General features: G+C 39.5%; 1 protein-coding gene across 10 annotated transcripts in view; it reads left to right on the top strand.

Annotated features, from left to right (window-relative positions):
* b3gntl1 (UDP-GlcNAc:betaGal beta-1,3-N-acetylglucosaminyltransferase-like 1) overlaps positions 1-22,755 on the top strand; it is a 392,999-nt gene that overhangs the window by 262,458 nt on the left and 107,786 nt on the right. For all 10 annotated transcript variants that reach the window (XR_011354723.1, XR_011354721.1, XR_011354727.1 and 7 more), the window contains 3 exons: positions 5,009-5,144; positions 8,265-8,333; positions 11,498-11,572. Coding sequence is in view for 1 of the 10 variants with exons in the window: in XM_069929539.1 (XP_069785640.1) it covers positions 5,009-5,144; positions 8,265-8,333; positions 11,498-11,572 (280 nt within the window). In the remaining 9 variants the exon portion in view is untranslated. The remainder of the gene's footprint in view (positions 1-5,008; positions 5,145-8,264; positions 8,334-11,497; positions 11,573-22,755) is intronic.

The raw sequence follows: 22,755 nt of genomic DNA, 5'->3' as shown, positions 1-22,755 counted from the left end.
TCAGCTCGAAAACACAGTCCCCCAGAATTCGATCCCAAAGCCCAAGGTCCAAATTCAGTCCCCCATTGAACAACAAAAGGACATCGTATTGAACATTGGAGAGAGAAATGACTGATGTTGAGTTGCCGCAAGCTTACGAGTTCTTTTTCAAGCCTCCTTAGAGGACTCAAATCGTGGTTTGTAACCCTTCATTATCTTAAGAGATAATGTGTCTTTCACACAGATCTCCTGGTTGGTCTCCGCTGCTCGATCTGCTGCCGATCTGCTGCTCCCACTGCTGTTCTAAATGTCCCATTCTCTCTCTCTCTCTCTCTCTCTCTCTCTCTCTCTCTCTCTCTCTCTCTCTCTCTCTCTCTGTCTCTCTCTCTCTGTCTCTCTCTCTCTGTCGGCACAGCTCGACCCAGCTGCACCACAAGCCACACAAGTTTCCCAGGAGAATTTCAACCTTTATGATCACAGACCACAGTCCAAACGCTCAGTCCATAGTCCATAACAATATTATGAGGAAAGATGATTAATAAATCTGTGGTTCAGGATCTCTTGGGAAGTAGTGACTAAAATGTGTTAGAATTCTAGACATAGTTTAAGCGTAAATGTTCCGATCCAAAACCAGTGACCTTAACTTTAATAAGGGCAGTTAAAAAAAAGGGTATAAATGTAGATTTATCTAAAGTGGACTGGGCAGAGGAAGGGTGAGGGAATGACCAGCTAGTTCATATCATTCACCAAAAATGTATCCCAATTAAAAATGAGAAACAAAGGAGGACAAAGATAATGTAAAATCAAAAACTTGGGTGCACAAAGTGACAAGGGTTAGTGAGAGAACAGGAGAATGGGAATTTTCTGGGAATCTACCGCAAAAGGCTAAAAAACCAAATAAAGAGGGAGAAAATTACTTATGAGGGGAAACTTTTGAATAACGACTGTGGTAACGTACTTTGAGAAAGAAGCACTTGACAACTTTATCTGGAGCAGGAGAAACACGCACTTGCACACAGCCTCACTTTATAAACAGCTCACATTACAACAATAACCAAGCAAACAATAAGAGATTCTGTGCACCTATCAGAAGGAAGAGTGTGGCTAAGGTAAGTCTGCCATTTTGAGTCATGGAATCAAACAGCACAGAGCAGGTCCTTTGGGCCAACTTGTCCTTACTGACCAAGTTGGCATTCCGGGTAGTTCCATTTGCCTGCATGGTCCGTATCTTTCTAAATCCTTTCTGTCCCTTTCTCTAGCTAAATGTTGAAATTATGCCTGCTTCTTATTCCTCTGGAAGCTTGTTTCAGCATTGAACCACCCTCTGAGTGAAAATGTTGCACCCGAGGTCCTTCTTAAATCTCTACCTTCTCACCTCAGTTTGATTCAAGGGAATTCATAAAGAGGAAACAAAACAATAACAAATACCAATGGCTCCATGATCTCTCCAGCAATGGAGAGTATAAACTCTTGTTTCCAAGGGTAAAGAAATATGTTAAACCAATATTTGCCATCCCTCTTCAAGGTGGGGCACACCACAGATATTTAAAATATAATGAATGGGCTGGTTTCAAAGAGTGTGAAAGAACTTGTGGTAATTCTGATCATGAGGGATAAGGAATTGGAAAAAACTAATGGAACTAAGGGCAGACATAGGACCAGGCCCTGATGGCTTGAAATCAAGCGTTTCATAGGTAATGGCTGCAGAAATAATGGGCCCATTAGTTAAAGTTGTTCCAAAATCACTCTTGCAAATTGAAAAACATGACTCCCTTGCTCAAAATGTGATGAAGACAATAGGTAGGAAACAATAGGCCAGTTAGTTTAACCTTTGTTATTGGTGAGATGCCAGAGTTAGTTATCAAAGAAGAAATCTTTAAACAAAATAAATATGATGTCATGGTGGTAGGTGGCAGTAATGTTTGCAAGGAGGGCATAGTGACCTTTTCACATATCTACCTGGGTGTCAAACTTGAAGTTTAATGTGAGAAAGATATCAATAAGATATCCCTGGAGCATAGAAGATTGAGGGAAGATTTTATAGAGGTATTTAAACTTATGAGGGGCAGACAGAGTAAATGTAGGTGAGGTTTTTTTCCACTGAGAGTAGGTGAGACACAAACCACAGGACATTGTTTAAAGGGTGAAAGGGGAAAAATCTTCACAGAGAGTGGTTGGAGTGTGGAACCAGCTGCCAGGTGAGTGTGGGCTCAATTTTAACATTTAAGAAGAATTTGGATAGGTACATGGATGGGAGAGGTATGGAGGGCTATGCAGGCAGTGGGACTAGTCAAAAAAGAAACAGTTCAGCATAGACTAGAAGGGCAGAAGGGACTTGTTTCTGTGCTGTAATGTTCTATTGTTGTAAGCTAATATGTAATGGTAAGGGGAGATTATAAAATGGTGTAGGGCAGAGTGATCTGTATTGTATGGCTCCTGAATGACAAAAGTTAACAGGTAGGTGCTGCAGATGGTTAAGGCAAACAGCATACTGCAAGAGAATTAGAGTTTGAAAATAAGAAAGTGTTGTACAGGCTGTTAGTGAGTACACACTTGGAGGACTGTGCAATTATCATCCCCTTTACATAAGAATGGATATAACAGCTTTGGAGGCCGTCCAGAAGTGGTTCATCTGGATGATTCCTGGATTGGTGGATTGTCTATTCATGGGACTAAAGAGTTTGGGTCTTTATTCCTTAGAGTTCAAAAGAATGAGGGATGATCTTATTGAAACATATATCATCCCAAAGGTGTTGATAGAGGACGTTGAGATGTTTTAACTGGAAGAAAAGTCTCAAACAAGGAAATATGGTTGGAAGCTAATGGGGTATAAACCTCATTTGACAGAATTCTCTTTTCCAGTGAGTTAAGAATATTTTTTTATCGAGTCCATGAACCATGTATCAACAGTTTCATTGTTCATATTGTGTCAGAAATAACTCGAAGCCGCTTTGACAATTATGTTACAGTGATGGGCGATTGTAAAAGCCTACATAGAGTCCTAGAATCTAACAGTACAGTGACAGGCCCAAAGGCCCAGCTTGTCATTGCTGAACAATGTGCGCGCCTGCTTTAGTCCCACTTGCCCACATTAGTCCATACCCCTCCAAACCCATCTCCTACTTAGTTATCCAAGTGTCTCTTAATGCACCTGCCCATATGGGAGTTTGTTCCATTTGCCAACGACCCGCTGAGTGAAGAAATATTTCCAATCCCTTCTAAATCCCACCCCCTCATCTTTATAGTTCAGATTCAGATTTTGTTTTCAGATTTATTGTCAGAGTACGTGCATGACATCACATACTACCCTGAGATTATTTTTCCTGCGGGCCAGACAGAATTTCTACTTATTGGTAGTGCAACAAAAAAAATACACCATGTAAACAAATAAAGAAATGTAAATAACTATCTATTGCAATACAGAGGGGAGAAAAAAAGCAATGAAGTGCAAAAGCAATCATCTCTAAATTAGTCTCTGATTGAGTTTGTCGTTGGGGAGTCTGATGGTGGAGGAGTAGCAGCTGTTCCCGAACCTGATGGTGTGAGTCTTGTGGCACCTATACCTCTTTCCTGATGGTAGCAGCGAGAACAAAGTATGCTCTCCGACAGCAACATTCTCCATAGATGCTCTCGATGGTGGGAAGTGGTTTGCTTGTGATGTCCTGGGCTGTGTCCACTACCTTTTGCAGGGATTTACGCTCAGTGATATTGGTATCCCCCCCCCATACATACCAAACCGTGATGTAGCCAATCAGCACACTTTCTACCACACATCTGTAGAAAATTTCCATACCAAACCTCTGCAACCACTTGAAGAAGTAGAGGCACTGACGTGCTTTCTTCACAACCCAAATGTGTGGGCTCCTGGAAAGATCCTCCAAGATAGTATCTCCCAAGATTTAAATTTTCTCATCCTCTCCCTCCTAACTGAGATAATTTTACTCCAGAAACAGACTGTCACTATTCACTTTATGCCCCTTGTGATTTCATGGACCTCAATAACTTCAACATAGCAACCGAACATTTATATTCAATTTCCCGACCTATGAAGGCAGGCATCCCCAAAGCTCTGCACTTCTCTGCCTCCCTGTGCTGCCATCTTTAAAAAGCTCTGAACCTGCACTCTTCGGTCCATCTCTTCTCTTTAGGGCATTGACTTTAACAAAGCAATGCCCGAGTTTGGATTCGGCTGTGTTAAATCCGGCTTACGATAATCGAGTAGTCTAGAGTTAAGCTAAATCTTGTCTGGGTAAATTAGTTTGGCTAAGAGGATTGTCTGTGAAATTCTAATACAATGAAGGAAAGGCAATGGAAGAAATTTTGTTTTAGAGCAATTTCAAAAAATACAGGAATAGAGTTGGCACAAAAAAAAATCCTCTGAAGCTCACATCAAGGTTCTTTTACTCGGCAGCTCCCTTGGAACTGATTTATATATCAGAACATTCCTGATTCATGAGTCAAGCACAAAGGGAACCATTGAGTCTTGCAGCAACTCAGTCTCTCTTTGACCTGTGTGGTGATATTAAGAAGAATACATAAACCAGTAGTCACAGTTCCCTGATCCAACTGACTGAAGCAAGAAACCAGAAATAACATTTTCCGTAAGTGGAGAAGAATTAATGAAAGTCTACGTGTTAAAAAATATTTATCTGCCCCGGTGTTTGGAGCCAAGAAAATCTAAATTACTCCCAGTTGATGTAAATTCTGAGTAAGCTTGCATCAGGTCTGTCATCCGGTTTTCCTTCTATAATACTTCATTGTACTGCAGGTTTATTCCACTATAATAAACAAAGAGGCCAATGTTGGTTTATTTTGGTGAAGTCTCTGTTTCAATATGAATCATTCCAGAGTTAAAATCCACCCCCAAGTCTCAATGCAAGCATTTGATGACGTGAAAATAGTTTAGCGCTTGCTGATACAATAATATATATTCAACATGGCTTTTTGTGCTTTGCAAAACCTAACATTGGCGATTGTTTTGGTTGTAATATAAACCAAAGTGATATGATTCATCATTCCGTTTCTTTAGGGAGACGATTTGGAAGAATCGTGTTAGGTTCTTGGAGGAACGGGTTCTAAGTGATTGGCCTTCATTTACAATTTGGAATGCTGGGAAACAGGGGAGGAAGTTGTACAGGTGTTTGTCAGCTGCCAATCAGAAAAAGGTACGTTTAATCAAAAATCCCACAATTTATCAAATACTGCATCTTGGAATTTACTCCTCCGTGATGCAATATTCATTGTTGGATGGGCAACTTGTTAATAAAAGTTATAAGGTAAATTTTCATTTGGAAAATTCAGCATAAAGCAAGGATGAGTTTGAGCATCTAACCCAGAGGTGGCCAACCTTTTAATTTTTAATTCAGTCATACAGCACGGTAGCAGGCCATTTTGGCCCACGAATCCGTAACAAGTTCCCATTAAATTGAGGTACAAATTTAAAATCTCTAGTTTTCTGTTGAGAGTGTGGAGTACAATGTTGAACTAATTATAAATTGAGAAGAAAGAGACTAACAAGCGCAATCTCCCATAATTTCAAAGCACAATCGACGGAAGCATCATGCTTTGAGCTACCACAATGTTAAAACTATTTCCTCTTATTTTTTAACATGGTTGGCCACCATTGGCTAAATCAGATCTATGATCGCTAGGAATCAAACATGTGAATTTGTTGTCATACGTTTTTTTTCTCAGAACCAGAATTTTTTTTAAATCAGAACAGATCTGCACTTCAGCAAAATAATGAATGAAGATCTACACAACCATTATCTGTGAAAATGTCTGGTGAAATTAGAATGAAAATGCTTCGGCTTATGGAGCTAAGTGGTTAAAATTAAAAGTATGGGGCACAGGAATTGACAAAAATGGTGAAACTCTCTCTTTGAAATAATGTTTTCAAAAATGCTTAGACTACAGAAATACTTATTTTGAAATAATGGAAAAGTTCTATAGAAATAAAATTCATTCTCAAATATTGATCCACTTAAGGTGGGATCCATGTCACCCCTGTCAAGACATGGAAGTTTGAAGGTCACACCATGACCTTTTTATATCCTGAGCTTTCTTACATGCTTGAGTTATATATATCATTCATTCAGGTGCATTGCCATTCAGTATGGGCGATCATGTCTCTCCATCCGTCACTATCTCTGACCCTCCGAATTGTAGTTATTGCCTCTCCAGTTCTCCTTCAGTGAAGGTGCCATCTTTGAGCTGAGACCATAGTCGATGTTGAGTTCATTATTATACATGGAAAAAATACTGAAGTTTTTCCCGTTGCCTCCTTCAGTTGCAGTATCCATACTAGACAGGTGACCCTGGCCACTGATCAGCTGATTCATCTGCCCAGAATTTTTAGTTTTACAACCATAAATTCCAATTTGTAGAATCTGCTTGCACCATCTGCAATTCATGGCTGCACTGACCCTGATTGGGAGGCTAAATAGGTACTACACCTTGCCCAAAGGTGACCTGTAGGCTATCGGACGGAAGGAGCACATTACCCCTCCTTTTGCTGAGCAAATGTGCAGCACCGACACCTGAGAATCATATATATAAAGAACACAATGGATTACCTATTTTTCCAGACAAACTTAAGGACAAGTACTTTTCAAAACTTTCGTCTGAGATTTGGATCATAAGCTTTGATTGAAATGTTGAATCTGCATACTGAAATTTTTATTTCTGATGCCAGTAAAGTCCAAAGTGAACAGAATGTGGATACATTTTGGAATTTCCACTGATGACATAATTATTAACTTTAAGTCCTTCACCTCATGTTAACAATTAATTTAGTTTTGTAGAAGTTTAGATATCGTGCAGACTGACACCATCTGAAATCTGCAGCATTCATGTCATTCTTCTCTTCAGTGAGTTTCCTGAAAAGAATTCAAAGCTCTCCACTAATCTGATCAGACACTAGTAAATTCTATACTACCAGGTGTCATGGAAAACAAATCTCAGAAAGAGAATGTATAATTTCTCCAAAGATATATCCATTAGCATCTTCTTATTCAATATTCCGATAACTTAGCTGACTTTACTTGTCCTTTAATGGCATGCTTCAGATTCCAGAGTTAATGAAAATATCTTGTATTCACCACATTAGTTATGAGATGCTCAGATGATGCTCAGTTAAAGTGAGCTTGTGTTGCGTATGGCTGAATTCCAGGACTTGGCTCTGTTGTTGTATTCGGTTATACACAGGAACAGATTTCGGTTTTTTATAGAACTGATGAGTCATGTGATTTATTAGGTGAATGAAAATCTTAACCAATCGTCTTTAACAATATATGAAGGAATGAATAAATTGTGGTTTTCCATAATATTTGCCATAAAAGCAAATTCATGTGTTTACCCTACCTGTCGAGTTCCATTTGCTAGAGTTCTCCCTTCAAGATCGGCTGTGTCACAAACATCTTCCGGTACGTTACTATAAACATTTAGTGATCATCTTAAAGAGCTGGACTCTACCCTTCCAGTTTTATCTCTATCCCCTGACCTGATAAACTGTTATAGTTCATTGAACCAGCCAAAGAAAAGGCTGTCTGTTTAGGAAAATCAGATTCATGGGCAAAAGAATCAGAGTTAAGAACAGGCCCACCACCAATCACCTGGAAAACTTTCAAGAACAAGCAAGAATATGGTTCCATGTTAATTGATCAGCATAAACATTAAATGTTTTTGAATATCCTTGAGCACAAGTAAATATTATAAGTGAATGACTTAATTTTAAAAACTGAAAACAGTTAAAGCACATTAAAGTAATTGATTGAGAGAAAAAAAATCATTTAATTCGAAAAACTGTAAACTTGTTAATAGTTGTAACACACAGCCATACCTTACCTTTGAAATAAATGGATTCACTGGCACATCAGTGGCAGATTCCCCTCTCTAAGTGGGTGACAAATCAGGCTGTTTACTGGAACACTTCATCCTGCAGACATAGCTCATGTTCAACAACTTGAAAGGTAGCACTTGGATTCCCTCTCTGTGACTTTATTAGTTAGGATCTCTTACCTGCGTTACACAGTTCACCTTTGTGTACAATCATTGTAAAGATATCCTTTTTGGACGTTTATGTTTGTTTGCTATTTACGATGATGTGCCTCAACGGTGATAACTCCCGGAATCCAGAAATCTGCCGAAATTGAAAAGAGTTGAGAAATTTAACGATTCTATCTGGAGATTTTTTGCATTTACCCACATCAACCATTTAAGTTTGCTGGACAGCATTGCTCTTGTGTGCAGTTTACTCTTGTGGCTTCTGCTTTCTTCCTGCATAGGTTACCTCCTTTTGTGATGTGGATCAAAGAAAGATAACAAAGGGCTTCTATACTTACGAAGAATCAAAGGTAAATGAGTTTTTGTAAAAACTGCTTAATAATGCTTAAATGCTGCAGTCATACACTGACCACCCCACCACCCACCCCCCCCCCCCCCAAACCACCTCCTTCCATCCATTCAGTTGTTTCAATAGAAATATTGTACAGTAGTGTGCAGTCTGCGGTCCCGAATCTCCAGAGACCCACCAGCGGTTTCACCCATTCAAAACTGATTTCCCAGCCACGTTTTGGGAAGAGAGGGAAAGGTACAGACTCAAAGGCACACAAGACCTTCCCAGAAATGCCATCCCTTGCTTTGCTTTGTTCCCTGTTTATCTGTTGATATTCACAGCACATGTGCAGAATAAAGAAATGTGATCTAGCTGGGACAGAAAAGCCGACGGAATATTTAACAAAAGAAAATGCTTTGTGCCACAACATGTGTTACATTCCCTTCTCATTTACGACAAATTATATTCTGATGAGCCTGAGGTTATGAGATCGCAGGTGATACTCACCTTCTATTAAATTTTTAATACAGGAGTGAGAGGTTAAAGTGCATTAAGATGTGAAATATTTATTTCAGTTTCAGCCCAAAATTCTCTGTGCTTTCTTTCACATGATCAACACCATTTATTGTGAATCCATCAGTTATAATACCTTTTAATTAATAAAGTGTCTCTGACTGCTAGCTTGTATACATGCTGATATCTTAACACTGCGTAATTTGAGAAATGGAAGACTGGAGTAGCTTTTTCACAAAATAGTTCAGAGATTATAAAGATTAATGATGTATAGATAAAACCTGCTTGAAACTTAAATAACACCTTGTGGTAATGTCCCTTTGCAAAGTGGTAAGGATTACTGTTTGATGCAAGTTTGTCTCCTTAAGCACTTGAAGGACCTTTGTAATTCCATGGTTAAGGCAATCTGACTTCACCATTTCAACATTGAGAAGGTGCTGAGGGCAAGAAGGACTCGCAAAGAACCTTGGGTGACGAAAGCTTCCTGAGTGTATTGGAGGTTTGGATCTGGAGCTCGGGTTGCCAATGGATTGAACTGTGAGGCTGCAGAAACGGCGGGAGCGCAGGAAGCAAATCCACGCACACTCAGTATCTCTGAAGGGACTCTCCTTTGCTTCTCTGAAATAGAAGCATTTCCTGCAGCATTAGGCATCATAAAAATAGCACGTAATTCCCCACTTGGGGTCATATTTTTTTCACCAAGGTGATGTTAATCTTGATGCCGGATGAAACCTGTGTTTATACTGAAATGGCTTTGTAAAGTGCAATTATTCTGTGCTGGTAAGGTGTATGTATCCCAACTGTCTTTGTCTGAACCTTTTTACCCAGTGATTCTCAACCTTTTTCTTTCCACTCACATACCACTTGAAGTATTCCCTCTGCCATAGGCACTCTGTGCTTAGTAAGGGATTTCTTAAGGTGGTATGTGGGTGTCCTGGGTAAACTTGTACCTCTCATTTTGTTCGTTTTAGATTGGTCACAGTGTTTGAGCTACCGAAAGAAAATAGACACACACGCCGAGAGCAGTTCAGTTTATACAAATGTTCATTACAAATTCAAAAGCTGATTTCAAATTACAATATGCAAGCCCTTCCCAACTATACTTATCAATGCCTGGACTGGTCCCAACTGCCGAAGCGAGGCAACGACTGCACACTTGTAGTAGGTTGTCAGGGCGCCGGTAGCAGCTTCTCCACCTCCCCCAACCGGGACGTTGGCTGGACTCTAGAAGTTCTTCTTCTTGCTGAGAGATGTTGCCTCCTCTCGGAGAGTCTCAAACTTCAGCAGCGGGACCAAGGCTTATATCACCCAAAAACTGGTTACCCAAGCACCTATTCCCAGCACAGTAAGAAAGATAAGCGGGCAAGCTAGCATGCTTAGGCTTCTATCGAATAACATAATTTTCAGATTATCACTTTGAATACAATGGTTTATTTTGCATCTAGGCCTCTGACAGTCTGCAACCAAAACAAGCAGGAAGATTAAATGTTCTTGGTACACAGATGTCCTTTCGTCAGATAACAGCATCTCTGGCCCCTCGGTGGAATTTAGCTTATGTCTGCTGATTCTAAAAACAAGCAGGTTCTCAGCCCTGCAGAAGCAAATGCTGAAAAAGTAAAAAACACAATTTAAATCTTCCATTACAGTGAGTGGTTTGAAAACCACTGTTTTAATCGTCCCTAATTGACTCGTTTTGTGCACGGTTTCATAACTCCAAAGGAAATGGAGTTCAGTAACAATTGGACTAGAGCAGTGATTCTCAACCTTCCCACTCACATACCACGTTAAGCAATCCTTTACTAATCACGGAGCACCGATGGCATAGGGATTACTTAATGTGATATGTGAGTGGAAAGAAAAAGATTGAGAACCACTCCTTAACCTAAACGTCCCAAAATGCCTTCTTCATCTCAAGGTTCAAGGCTCCTTTTTTTGACATGTAATGATAAAAGGAACATAATATACATGATATACGTCAACTTTTGCTTGACATAAAGGCAAACAGTCACCATTAGCATTGCCCAGCTCCCTGAATAATAAGAGAAAGAGAAGAGTCCCTTCAGAGACACTGAGTGTTCGTGGATTCACCCAGCCTCTGGAACCTCACAGTTCAATCCGTTGGCAAACCGAGCTCCAGATCCAAACCTCCAATACAATCAGGAAGCTTTCATCATCCAAGGCCCTTTGCCAGCCCTTCTTGCCCTCAGCACCTTCTCGAATCCCAGTTTTGATACCTGTGTGAGTCCTTTGATGGCAAGTTGCCAGCAGCCGTCAGCCTATGTGTGCTCTTCAGCCACTGGGCCCCTCTCTGGTCCACTGCTGTGGTCACCTTCCTTGCAGGGTCACCTCCCAGGGTTTTCCTTCTCAACTGGTCTACTGCTCCCCTGGAGAGGAGTGGGTGGGGACTGGCAAGACTAGCGGACCAGCTATATGGTAAGCATAGAAAAAGAACACAATTAACAATTTTTTAAATAACTTGCAAGGAGTAGCTTTTTAAATCATTTATATTGAATTCTTGACAGTATGTTCAAGATGTTGCACATTTACAATTATCTTAAAAAGCAGAAACTTGGTTTATTTAACACCCTTTCCATATAGTAACACTCCAAGAATCCTTTGTAGTCTGGAGACATCATTATAGAAACCTAACAAGTGCCTTACTTATTCCAGATTAAACCAAAGCCCAAAATTCCCATTTGCCATTTTGCAGAAGCCAAACCACCTTTCGTCATCTGTGTGAAATTGGTGAGTGAAAAACACTTTGTTTTTAGTACAAAATACTGTGTGTCCATACCTTGATGAAGGGCTCAAGCCCGAAATCTTGGTTATGGATCTTTATCGTTTCTCCAGCAGTGTATTTTTCCAATGATCAGATCAATCCAGTGTAATGTGTTCCATTCAAACACACTGGGGCCAGTATCCTGCATTGCTTTTAAACTAACCAGGGCCCTGTTTCAATTACTTCCTTTAAACTCACCTGGTTCACTGGAAAATTTAATATACCTCTTTATATCCACTTGAGCAATGGGAAAGAAAAAGAAAATAATTAAAACGGTGGATTGGTTACAATATCCAATAATCTATAAAGTCTACCAGTGTACCACCAACAATGTTGAGTGTATTGAATTATTGGAGTTCTTGTGCAATTAAAATTTGGCACCTCAGTTAACTGATTTTCTTTCTTACCTGGAAATGTTTGAGGCTGAAGATGCATATGAAATCTGGGGGGAAATGAGCACATTCAAAACAAAAAAATTACTGGAGATACTGGTAAACTGAAGATTTAAAAAATAGAAATGTTCAGCAATTTAACCAGCATCTGTAGGGAGAGAAACCCGAGTAAAGTTTAGCTCCCACAGATGCCAACTGGACTGTGGAGTGTGACCAACATATTTCATGGCATTCACAGAATGTGGGTTGGAAATTCTTTTGATCGCTAACATTTTGTAAAAGGTTTCTGAATCGATCCTGCTAAAGTTGGATCTTGAACTAGATTTCATGTTTAATTGTTTGGACTCTGTCTTCAATCTCAAGTAGACAAAATTTACCCAATGCCAACTTGGCAGCGAAATAATCTGGCTGCTCACAAATCATACCTCCCCTCTGTGCTATCCTGGTGCACTGTCCTCAACCAATTCCAGCAGTACTCACATGAGGATTGAACGCAGATTGATCCACATAAAGTGATTGCAACAAAAGACAAGGCTATTTGGACTTGATTTATTGGTGATTCAGCAATAATTTTTATTTTAAGGTATCTGAATTTCAGTAAGTGCACCTGAATGAGTGTTCACATATGCACCTAAGCTTGGATCAGTGTCCCTAGATTTAGCTGCTTGTATGAGGAAAGGGTGGGGGGGGGGGGGGGGGGTCCTGCACTCATTTTCAACAGAATTTTTGTGTGTAACATTGCTGCAACATCTTCATGACGGCTTTCCCAAGTTCTCATCTATTCTTTACAATATCTTCCAACGGAAAACCACCTGTGCAAAACTTTCTCAGTTAAGTGCGAAGTAATACATTTGGGGGTGTTGGATACAGGCAGGGCATGTAATAATTAGCAGGAACCTTGGGAGTGTTGATGTACAGAGAGACCTGTGGGTAGAGGTTCATAGTACCCTGAACTTGGCCACACAGGTAGACAGGGTAGAGAAGAAGGTGTTTGATATCCTTGCTGTCCTCGGCTGAGGCATGAGTTGGATCATCATGTTATAGCTGTACCAAGCACTGATTAGGCTGCACTGAGAGAATTGTATATAGTTCTAGTTGCCATGTTACAGAAAGCATTAGAAAGGATTCATTGGCTATAATTACAGGAGGGATTGATAAGATGGATTTGTTCCACTGGTCCATTGGTAGCGGAGAAATGACCTTGGAAGCTTATAAGATTAGAATCAGAATTTATTGTCATGGAAATTCATTGCTTTGCAGCAGCTTCCCAATGCAAATGTTGCTATAAAATTACATTTTACAATAAATAAATCAGTGCAAAAATAAGAGAAGGTGAGGTAGTGTCTGCGGATCATTGTCCATTCAGTAATCTGATGGCAGAGGGGAAGAAGCTGTCCTTGTGCCACTGAGTGTTCACCGTCAAGCTCCAGTACCTCCTTCCCGATGTTAGCTGTGTGAAGAGAGTGTGGCCTGGGTGGTGGGGGTCCTTGAGGACAGAGCCTGCTTTCTTAAGACTCCACCTCTTGTAGATTTTCTCGATGGAGTGGAGACTGATGCCGCTGGCCAAGTTCACAACTCTTTTTTTTTTGTCCTGTGCCTTGACATCTTCGTACCAGACACTGATGCAACCAGTCAGAATGTTCTCTTTGGTACACCTGTCGAAATATTCAAGACTCTTTGTAACATAACAAATCTTCTCAAACTCCTCACGAAGTCTAGCCGCTGATGAGCCTTTTTCATGATTGCATCAACATGGAGGCCCCAGGACAGATCCTCAGAGATGTTAACACCCAGGAACTTGAAGCTCTTAACCCTTTCCACTCCTAACCCCTTGATGAGGACTAGTTTGTGATCTGCTTATTTCCCCTCCTGAGAAAGGGGTAGATCGTCCTTTTTTCCAGGGTAGGGGAGTCTAATATGAAAGGGCATAGATTTAAGGTAAGAAAGGAGAAATTATATATAAAAAAAATAACTGTCAAATTTTCACAGAAGTGGTATCCTGGAGCAAGCTGCTAAATGAGATGATTGAACCATATACAGTGTTTAAACAGCATACAGACAGGTACTTGGATGTGAAAGGAATGGAGGGTGTTACGAGCCCAGAGGACCCCAAAATCCAGCAGCAATAGATAATTCACCAAGACAAATGGTTACTTAAACAAAAGTTGCTTTTAATTATCTTTAAACATGGAAACAGAATCTAACTGAACATCACTATTAACATAACTAACTTAACTTAACCCCCCCCCCCCCCCCACCTTCTGATTCTAAGCACGTGTGTATGTAATGTATGTGTGTAAGTTCAGAAAAGTTCTTGGATTCACAGTCCAATCTCACTTCTCACTCCTCCAAGTTCACTGGTTGCAGGCAATTCTTCTACTGTGCACAGAATTTAACATTTATGAAGTTCACCAGGCTTCGTTGCTTGAAAGGTAAATGGCTACCACTCAGGAAGGTTCTTGTCGGTTCTTGTCATTTCTGGACACAAACTAATCCCTTTTAATCAGCCACTTCAGTGTCTTGCCGGAGAAGCTTGCCCCATCAGGGTTTTCCAGACGATAAATTCTTTCTTTCAGGTCACCACAGAGTGCTTTTTTGTTTCTCTTACTTCACGTGAAATATTAGGCAGCCAGTCCTCTCCTCTTGTATCAGCCACAAGGGTTTTCACCAGGCTGAACTAAGCACTCACAACCTGGCTTCCAAATGGAGGTTTTCCACAAGATTTCCAGCTTGTCCTGTTCCAGTCCCAGCTGCTGCTGCTGAGTGTAAAAGTGCAGAACTGATCTCTCTCTCTCTCTCTCTCTCTCTCTCTCTCTCTCTCTCTCTCTCTCTCTCTCTCTCTCTCTCTTGGAGCCGGCCTGTCTGGCTTGAGCAGAGCTCCAGTATCTTAAATAAAATCTGTTTTATTATCTGCCTACACTAAAAAAAACCTGCCCCAATTTATCTCCCAAAATCATATCTATATTCTGTCACAAGGGATATGGTCCTAATGCTGGCAAATGGGATTAGTATTGATGGCCATCACAGCTAGGATGGATGAGTTAGACAGAAAGGCCTGTTTCTGTGCTGTATAACTGACTGCATTCTGAACAGCATCTGTTATAAGCATCATGCAAACTATATGAATCTATGACCCTCCCTGCAACATTTTCCAAACAACCGAGCATGTGCAACACCTTCTCCTGCAATCCCCCCTTATGCAACAACCTCCACTGTCACACGCGGGCATACAGCACCCTCTCTATTCCAATGCAAACTCACTTCGTCTGACTGATTTGCTCATTATTTTCCCAAACCCATAAAACAGGTATTGTTTGAACAGATTTTGGAGCCAAGTAGAACACCATTCAAATTGCCCCATCTTCTCAGAAAGTTATAAGTATCAATAAGGACCGACCATATATTTAATTATGAAACCTTGGCTTTGATAGGGAGACCTGCTGGCATTCAAATTCAAACTAGTCTCTGCTAATCTTGGCGGTAGATAGGTTGGGAAGAGTTGTTAATGTAATCACGCTCACTTGTGTGATACCTTTTTGTTACCGGAACAGTAGATGTCACCATTTAGTTACCGGAACAGTAGATGTCACCATTCAAATTTTTTACACCACTACCACACATCCTCAGAGGCTTAACCTCCAGTTACTGCCTTAAAAGTTCACACCAAAATATAGCACTTCTGAGCAGCAATAACGGAAGTGGGGTGGCAGAGCTGTCGCAGGGTGTGAGAGGTGGGTATATCTTCAAGGGCACTTCTGTCAAAGTTACCAGGGAGGAAAAAGAACGAGTACCCTCAATGAAAGCCTGCACCATGGAGGATGACAGGCTCTGAACCTCAAAGAGACATCAATCAAACAAAGATCAAAGATTCTCCAGCAAAATCTTCGATCTGGGCAGAGATTACTCTGAAGGCTCCTGATGAAAGGATCCTGAAAGTGAGGGTGACCTTGAAAACAACACAAGGAATAGGAGCAGGAGCCAAGCCTGCTCTGACATTCAATGAGATCATAGCTGATCTGATCAGGCTCATCTTAACCTATTTGTTTTGTTTCCCCCATATCCCTTAATTCCCCTACTGTGTAAAAAAATCTATCCAATCTTGTCTTAAATATATTTACTGAGGTGACCTCCACTGCTTCAACGGGCAGCAAATTCCACAGATTCACCTCCCTCTCAGAAAAACAGTTCCTCCTCATCTCTGTCCTAAATCTACTACCCTGAATCTTGGGGTTATATCCCTTAGTTCTGGTTTCCAACACCAATGGGAACAACTTACCTATCTCTATCTTATCTATGCCTTTCATAATTTTATGTTTCTGTACGATCCCCTCTCATTCTTCTAAATTCTAGTGAGTACAGACCCAGGTTTCTCAATCTCTCCTCATAGGCTAGCCCCCTCATCTCTGGAATCAACCTGGTGAACCTCCTCTGCACCGTCTCCAAAGCTAGTCCATCCTTCCTCAAGTACTGCACACAGTACTCCAGATGCAGCCTCACCAATAGCTTGTACGGTTACAGCATAACCTCCCTGCTCCTAAATTCAATCCTTCCACCAATAAAGGCCAACATTTTTGTTGCCCTTTTGATAGCCTGCTGCACCTGAAAACCAATCTTTGGCGATTCAGGCACAAGCACTCCCAAGTCCTTCTGCACAGCAGCATGTTGCAATCATTTGCCAATTAAATAATACTCTGATCTTCCATTTTTCCTTCCAAATTGGGTGACCTAACATTTACCAACATTGTACTGCATGTGCCAGACCCTTGTCCACTTAACCAATCTATATTTCTCTGCAACCCATGAACCATGCTTTAGATTTTCTGATGCTACAGATGTGAATGAGGACTATCTTGTGGAACTATAGACCACATGATTGTTGCTCCTGCAGAAATCATTTTGTTAAGAAGGTCCCATAATCCAATGGTTAGTTCTCAAGCTTTCACTCCTTCCCCTCCCCACCTCAAGAATTCCTTTACTTTCGGAGGAGTCACGTGATGGAGTAGTGGCAGGTAGGAAAATACCAGCCCTCTCCAGAAAAGAAGGAAAAAAGTGAAGAAAAAGCAAAGCCCCAGACACACAAATCACAACAAATAAAAAATAAAGGTGTGGAGGAAATGGCACCAAAGAAAGAAAAGCCAAAAAACAACAGGAAGAAAAGAAGAAGGAAAGATGCTGGAAGAAAAAGGTGAAGGCCTTACCTGTACAAAGAAGCAGGGACCCGCCGTGGAAAGAGGAGCCCACTCCCTGAGGTCAAGGAATCTCCGCAGGGTCGCGACCCATCGAACGCAGGACTGCAAAGATGGCTCACGGAGCCAAACAGAGGTGCGCAACCATGCATGCGCGAGGAATCACGCATGTGTGATGCGCACGACAAAGACAACACTGACGGGAGGGGGGACCAGCTGTGGAGTTCCACTCCACAGCTCGAACAGCTGAGAAAGACCCGACAGCAGGGCTCCCAGCAGGAAGATACAGAAAATAACGGGAATGGGAGGGATGAGAATGAAAAAAGGAAACCAGAGACACAACAGATAACAAGCCCAGAAGAAGAGGACCAAAATCAAGACACCATAAAAAAAAATATCCAACAAACTGAGACAAACAGCCCAACAAGAAAGTCAGAAGAGACACAGATACAAGGAAGAGAAATAGAAGACACAAAGAAGAAGAAGGAGAACATCAAGCTCTGCACAGAGAAATAGAAGATAAAGGGAATGGACAGTACATAGATTTTTTTAAATTTCAAGAATATATAGAAGCATTAAAAGAATGGCTGACATGAGAATTTAGTGAAATAAGAAGAAGAATAAAAGGTACAGAAGAAAAAGTGTGTAGATTAGAGATTGTCATGACAGAAATTGGGAAAAGAGTAGACAAGGTGGAAGAACGAGAAACAGCCGTAGAAATGGAAGTGCACGACTTAAAAAGAAAATTGGAAGAAACTGATAAAAAAGTTAAAGAGACACAGGAGTTGTTAGCTCAGAAGATAGATATAATGGAAAACTATCGTAGGCGAAACAATATAAAGATAGTGGCTCTTAAGGAACATGAAGAAGGCAAAGATATGAAAGAATTTATAAAAGAATGGATCCCCAAGGTCCTGGGAATGCCAGAAATGCAGGAAGGAATGGAAATAGAAAGAGCACACAGAAATTTAGCCCCGAAACCACAGCCACAACAAAAACCAAGATCCATTTTAGTAAAATTCCTGAGATATACGACAAGAGAAAATATATTGGAGAAGGCAATGAAAAAAATGAGAGAAGACAAAAAGCCACTGGAATACAAAGGTCAAAAGAATTTTTTCTACCCAGATATAAGTTTTGAGCTCCTGAAGAAGAGGAAGGAGTTTAACACAGCAAAATCGATCCAATGGAAGAAAGGCTATAAATTTATGCTAAGATATCCAGCGATGCTTAAAATAGATACCCCGGACATCAAAGCAGACTGTTCTCGGATCCAGAGAAAGCATGAGAATTTGCAGAATGCCTGCAAAACAGAAAGAGAGATGAAGAAATGTAACAAGAACAAGAATGATGACGAACTTCATATAAAGAAGAAAAATAATGTATAAGAAAGAACTAAGGAGGGGAAGAAAAGGGAAGAAAGGAAGTAAGGGGGAATTAAGAGGGTGAGCTTTGTTATATGTGAAGATAAAAGTCTTTTCTGGAGGGGGGTGGGTGGGAGAGAATAACAGTCACTGTGAAATCAGTTGACTCTTGTGAACGGGTTCGCAATCCAAATGGAGAAGGGAGTTGTGGTTGCCTGGCAAGGGACAAGGGGCAACTCAGAGAGGAGGGGGACATTTGGGGTTAAGGGAATTTTAGATGTGGAGTAGTGAAAATATTTTATGTTTTAGAAGTGTTGTCTTACAATGTGTTCAAAAAAGAAAACAGAAATGGATAAGGGGAAAAGGTGGTGATGAGGAAGCGGAAATGAGATGTAAACAAAGTATGAAATGGCCATGTTGAACTATATGACTATAAATATTAATGGAATACATAACCAAATCAAAAGGAAAAGGCTGTTAAATTTACTGAAAAAAGAAAAAAATAGATATAGCATTCGTGCAGGAAACACATCTAACTGAAGTGGAACATAATGAATTAAGGAGAGACTGGGTAGGGCACGTAACGGCAGCATCATATAATTCAAAAGCCAAAGGTGTAGCTATATTAATCAATAAAAATGTACCAATCAAAATAGAGGAGGAAATAATAGATCCAGCACAGAGATATGTAATGATAAAGTGTCAGATATATTCAGAATTTTGGAATTTGCTCAATGTATATGCACCTAATGAAGAGGATCAAAAATTTATGCAAGATATCTTTTTGAAGATTGCAGATACGCAGGGGAATATATTGATAAGAGGGGACTTTAACCTTAATTTGGACTCAAACATGGATAAAACTGGAAAAAAGACTAGCAGAAAGAACAAAGTGACCAAATTTATGGTTAAATCAATGCACGAAATGCAACTTTTGGATATATGGAGGAGACAACACCCAAAGGAGAAGGAATACTCATATTATTCTGGTAGACATAAAACATACTCAAGGATAGACCTGTTCCTGTTGTCAGCCCATATCCAAGGGAGAGTTAGAAAAACGGAATATAAAGCTAGATTGTTATCGGATCACTCACCCCTGTTATTAGCAATAGAGCTGGAGGACATCCCACCGAGAACATATAGATGGACATTAAACTCCAAGCTACTTGAAAGACAGGATCTTTGAGAATTTATTGAGGGCCAAATTAAAATGTACTTTGAAATAAATACGGAATCAGTGAAAGATAAATTTGTACTATGGGATGCAATGAAAGCGTTTATCAGAGGGCAGATAATAAGTTATGCAACTAAGATGAAGAAGGACTACAATCGGGAAATAGAACAGCTGGAAAGGGAAATAGCAAGTACAGAAAAAGAAATAGCAACAAGGGAAGATACAACTAAAAGAAGAGAATGGCAGAGAAAAAAATAAAATACAAAACACTACAAACGTACAAGGTGGAGAAGAACATAATGAAGATAAAACAGAAGTATTATGAGCTAGGAAAAAAAACACACATAATACTAGCTTGGCAGCTTAAAACAGAACAAACTAAAAGAACGGTATTGGCATCAAGGAAAAAGGACTAACAAATCACATATAAACCATCAGAGATCAATGAAAACTTCAAGGAATTCTACGAGCAATTATATCGAACTGAGAATGAAAGGAAAGAAGACAAAATAGATGAGTTTGTAGCTAAAATTGAACTACTGAAATTGCAAACAGAGGAGCAAATTAAATTAATAAAATCATTTGAAATAGAGGAAATACAAGATATATTAAAAAAACTACCGAACATTAAAACGCCGTGAGAGGACTGACTCCCAATAGAATTCTATAAAACATTAAAAGATTTATTAATTCCTCCTCTCCTGGAAGTAATGAACCAGATTGAAGAAACACAAAGCATGCCAGATTCATGCAAAACAGCAATAATTACAGTAATACCAAAGATGGGGAAAGATCCACTAACACCAGCATCGTATAGACCAATATCACTACTCAACACAGATTATAAGATAATAGCTAAACTATTAGCAAACAGATTGGCCGACTGTGTACCAAAAATAGTAAAACTAGATCAAACAGGATTTATTAAGAAAAGACGAACAACGGACAATATCTGTAAGTTCATTAACTTAATCCATGCAGTACAAGGAAACAAGACGTCAACAGTGGTGGTTGCCTTAGATGCAGAAAAAGCCTTTGACAGAGTAGAATGGAATTATTTATTCAAAGTACTACAGAGGTTCAACCTACCAGAGAAATATATTAATTGGATTAAAGCATTATATAAGGGACCATTGGCGAAGGTGAGAATAAATGGATATAAATCAAACCAATTTAAATTAAGCAGGTCAACTAGGCAGGGATGTCCACTATCTCCCTCACTGTTCGCGTTAGCTATAGAAGCATTGGCAGAACTGATAAGAACAGAAAATAAAATAAGAGGGATAAAAATAAAAGAGAAGGAATATAAAATCAGTCTATTTGCAGATGATGTCATAGTATACTTAACAGAACCAGAATTATCAATAAAAGAATTACATAAGAAATTGAAGGAATATGGAGAAATATCAGGGTACAAGATCAAAGCAAATAAAAGTGAAGCGATGCCAATGAATAATGAGGATTTCACAAAGTTTAAGAAAGAATCACCATTTAAATGGCAAACACAAGCAATCCGATACCTAGGTATTAGACTAGATAATAATCTAGGCCATCTATGCAAATTAAATTATCAGACATTAATGAAGAAATTACAAGATGACTTAGAACATTGGAAAGATTTACCACTAACACTGATAGCTCCTTCTTCAAGGAGCTAAAGTAAATAATAAGGAAATTCTTATGGAAAGGGGGGGAAACCGAGGATAGTGCGAGATAAATTAACAGAATGGTACAAACAAGGGGGCTCACAGCTACCAAACTTTATTATACAGCAGCACCTTTAAGATACCTATCAGATTTTTATCAAACAAGGGAAAAACCAGATTGGACCAAATTAGAGCTAGATAAAATAGGGGAGAAGGTACCTGAACATATACTATATAAGTGGGATGAAAAGCTGGTGCAACATAGGAATTCACCAGTACTGCACCATCTGCTCAACATTTGGAAGAAGGTTCACGTAGAAAGGAAAAAAAACAAATTATCAACTACCAAAATTAATATTGACGCAAAATCAACAATAGATAACCTTTCCTTTAGAGAATGCGAGAAAAAAGTGATCAAAAGAATATAAAATTGTTTTTCGGGAAATAAATTATTATCTTTTGAACAAATGAAGTACAAATATGGTACAATGTTTGCATACCACCAACTGAAAACCTACTTGAAGGACAAATTGGGAAGCAGGCTGAGGTTATCAGAAGGAAGCAATTTTGAATATGTGATTACAGACACAATGATAATTAAAAGATTTATAACAAACATGTACATCAAACTGCAAGAGAAAGAGAACGATGAAATAAGCTGGAAACCAAACAAAAGTGGGAACAAGATCTAAACAAAAAGATAAAGAATGAAACATGGGAAAAGTTATGCTCCGAATCTATGAAAGATACCATAAACACGAGGTTACACATGATACAATACAATCGGTTACGCAGGCTATACACCATGCCCCAAAAGTTAAATAAATGGGACCCAACAGTATCAAATAGATTTTTTGGCTGTAAGAAGGAAACGGGAACAAAGGTACATGCAAATTGGGCATGCGAGAAAGTGGAAAAGTTTTGGGAAGATCTAAATCAGGTATTAAATAAAATCACAAAAAGCAACATACCAAAAAATCCAGAGATCTTTCTTCAAAATAATATAAGAAGTAAAGAACTTGGCCTCGATTTGGATGGAGCACAAAAAAGCTTTATTATGATAGCCTTAGCTGTAGCAAAAAAATGTATTATGTCAACCTGGAAATCAGAAGATAACCTGAGAATACAGCAATGGTACATAGAAATGAATAAATGTATTCCATTGGAAAAAATAACCTATAATTTAAGAAATAACATCACAGTATTCGAACAAATTTGGGAACTGTACATGGAACACAACAGAAAAATCCTACCGCGGACCTCCACCCCCTAAAATGAGAGAATGAGAAGACGAAATGAACTGACCCAGTATGTAAAAGTAGATGACACAATTTTCTTGTTTATTTTCATTGTGTGATAACATTGTTTAATGGGTTTAATGTAT

The sequence above is a fragment of the Narcine bancroftii genome, chromosome 3, assembly GCF_036971445.1.
Source record: "Narcine bancroftii isolate sNarBan1 chromosome 3, sNarBan1.hap1, whole genome shotgun sequence".
Classification (NCBI taxonomy): Eukaryota; Metazoa; Chordata; class Chondrichthyes; order Torpediniformes; family Narcinidae; genus Narcine; species Narcine bancroftii.
Note: the sequence above shows the minus strand (reverse complement) of the source record. Positions and strands in the feature narration are given on the sequence as shown.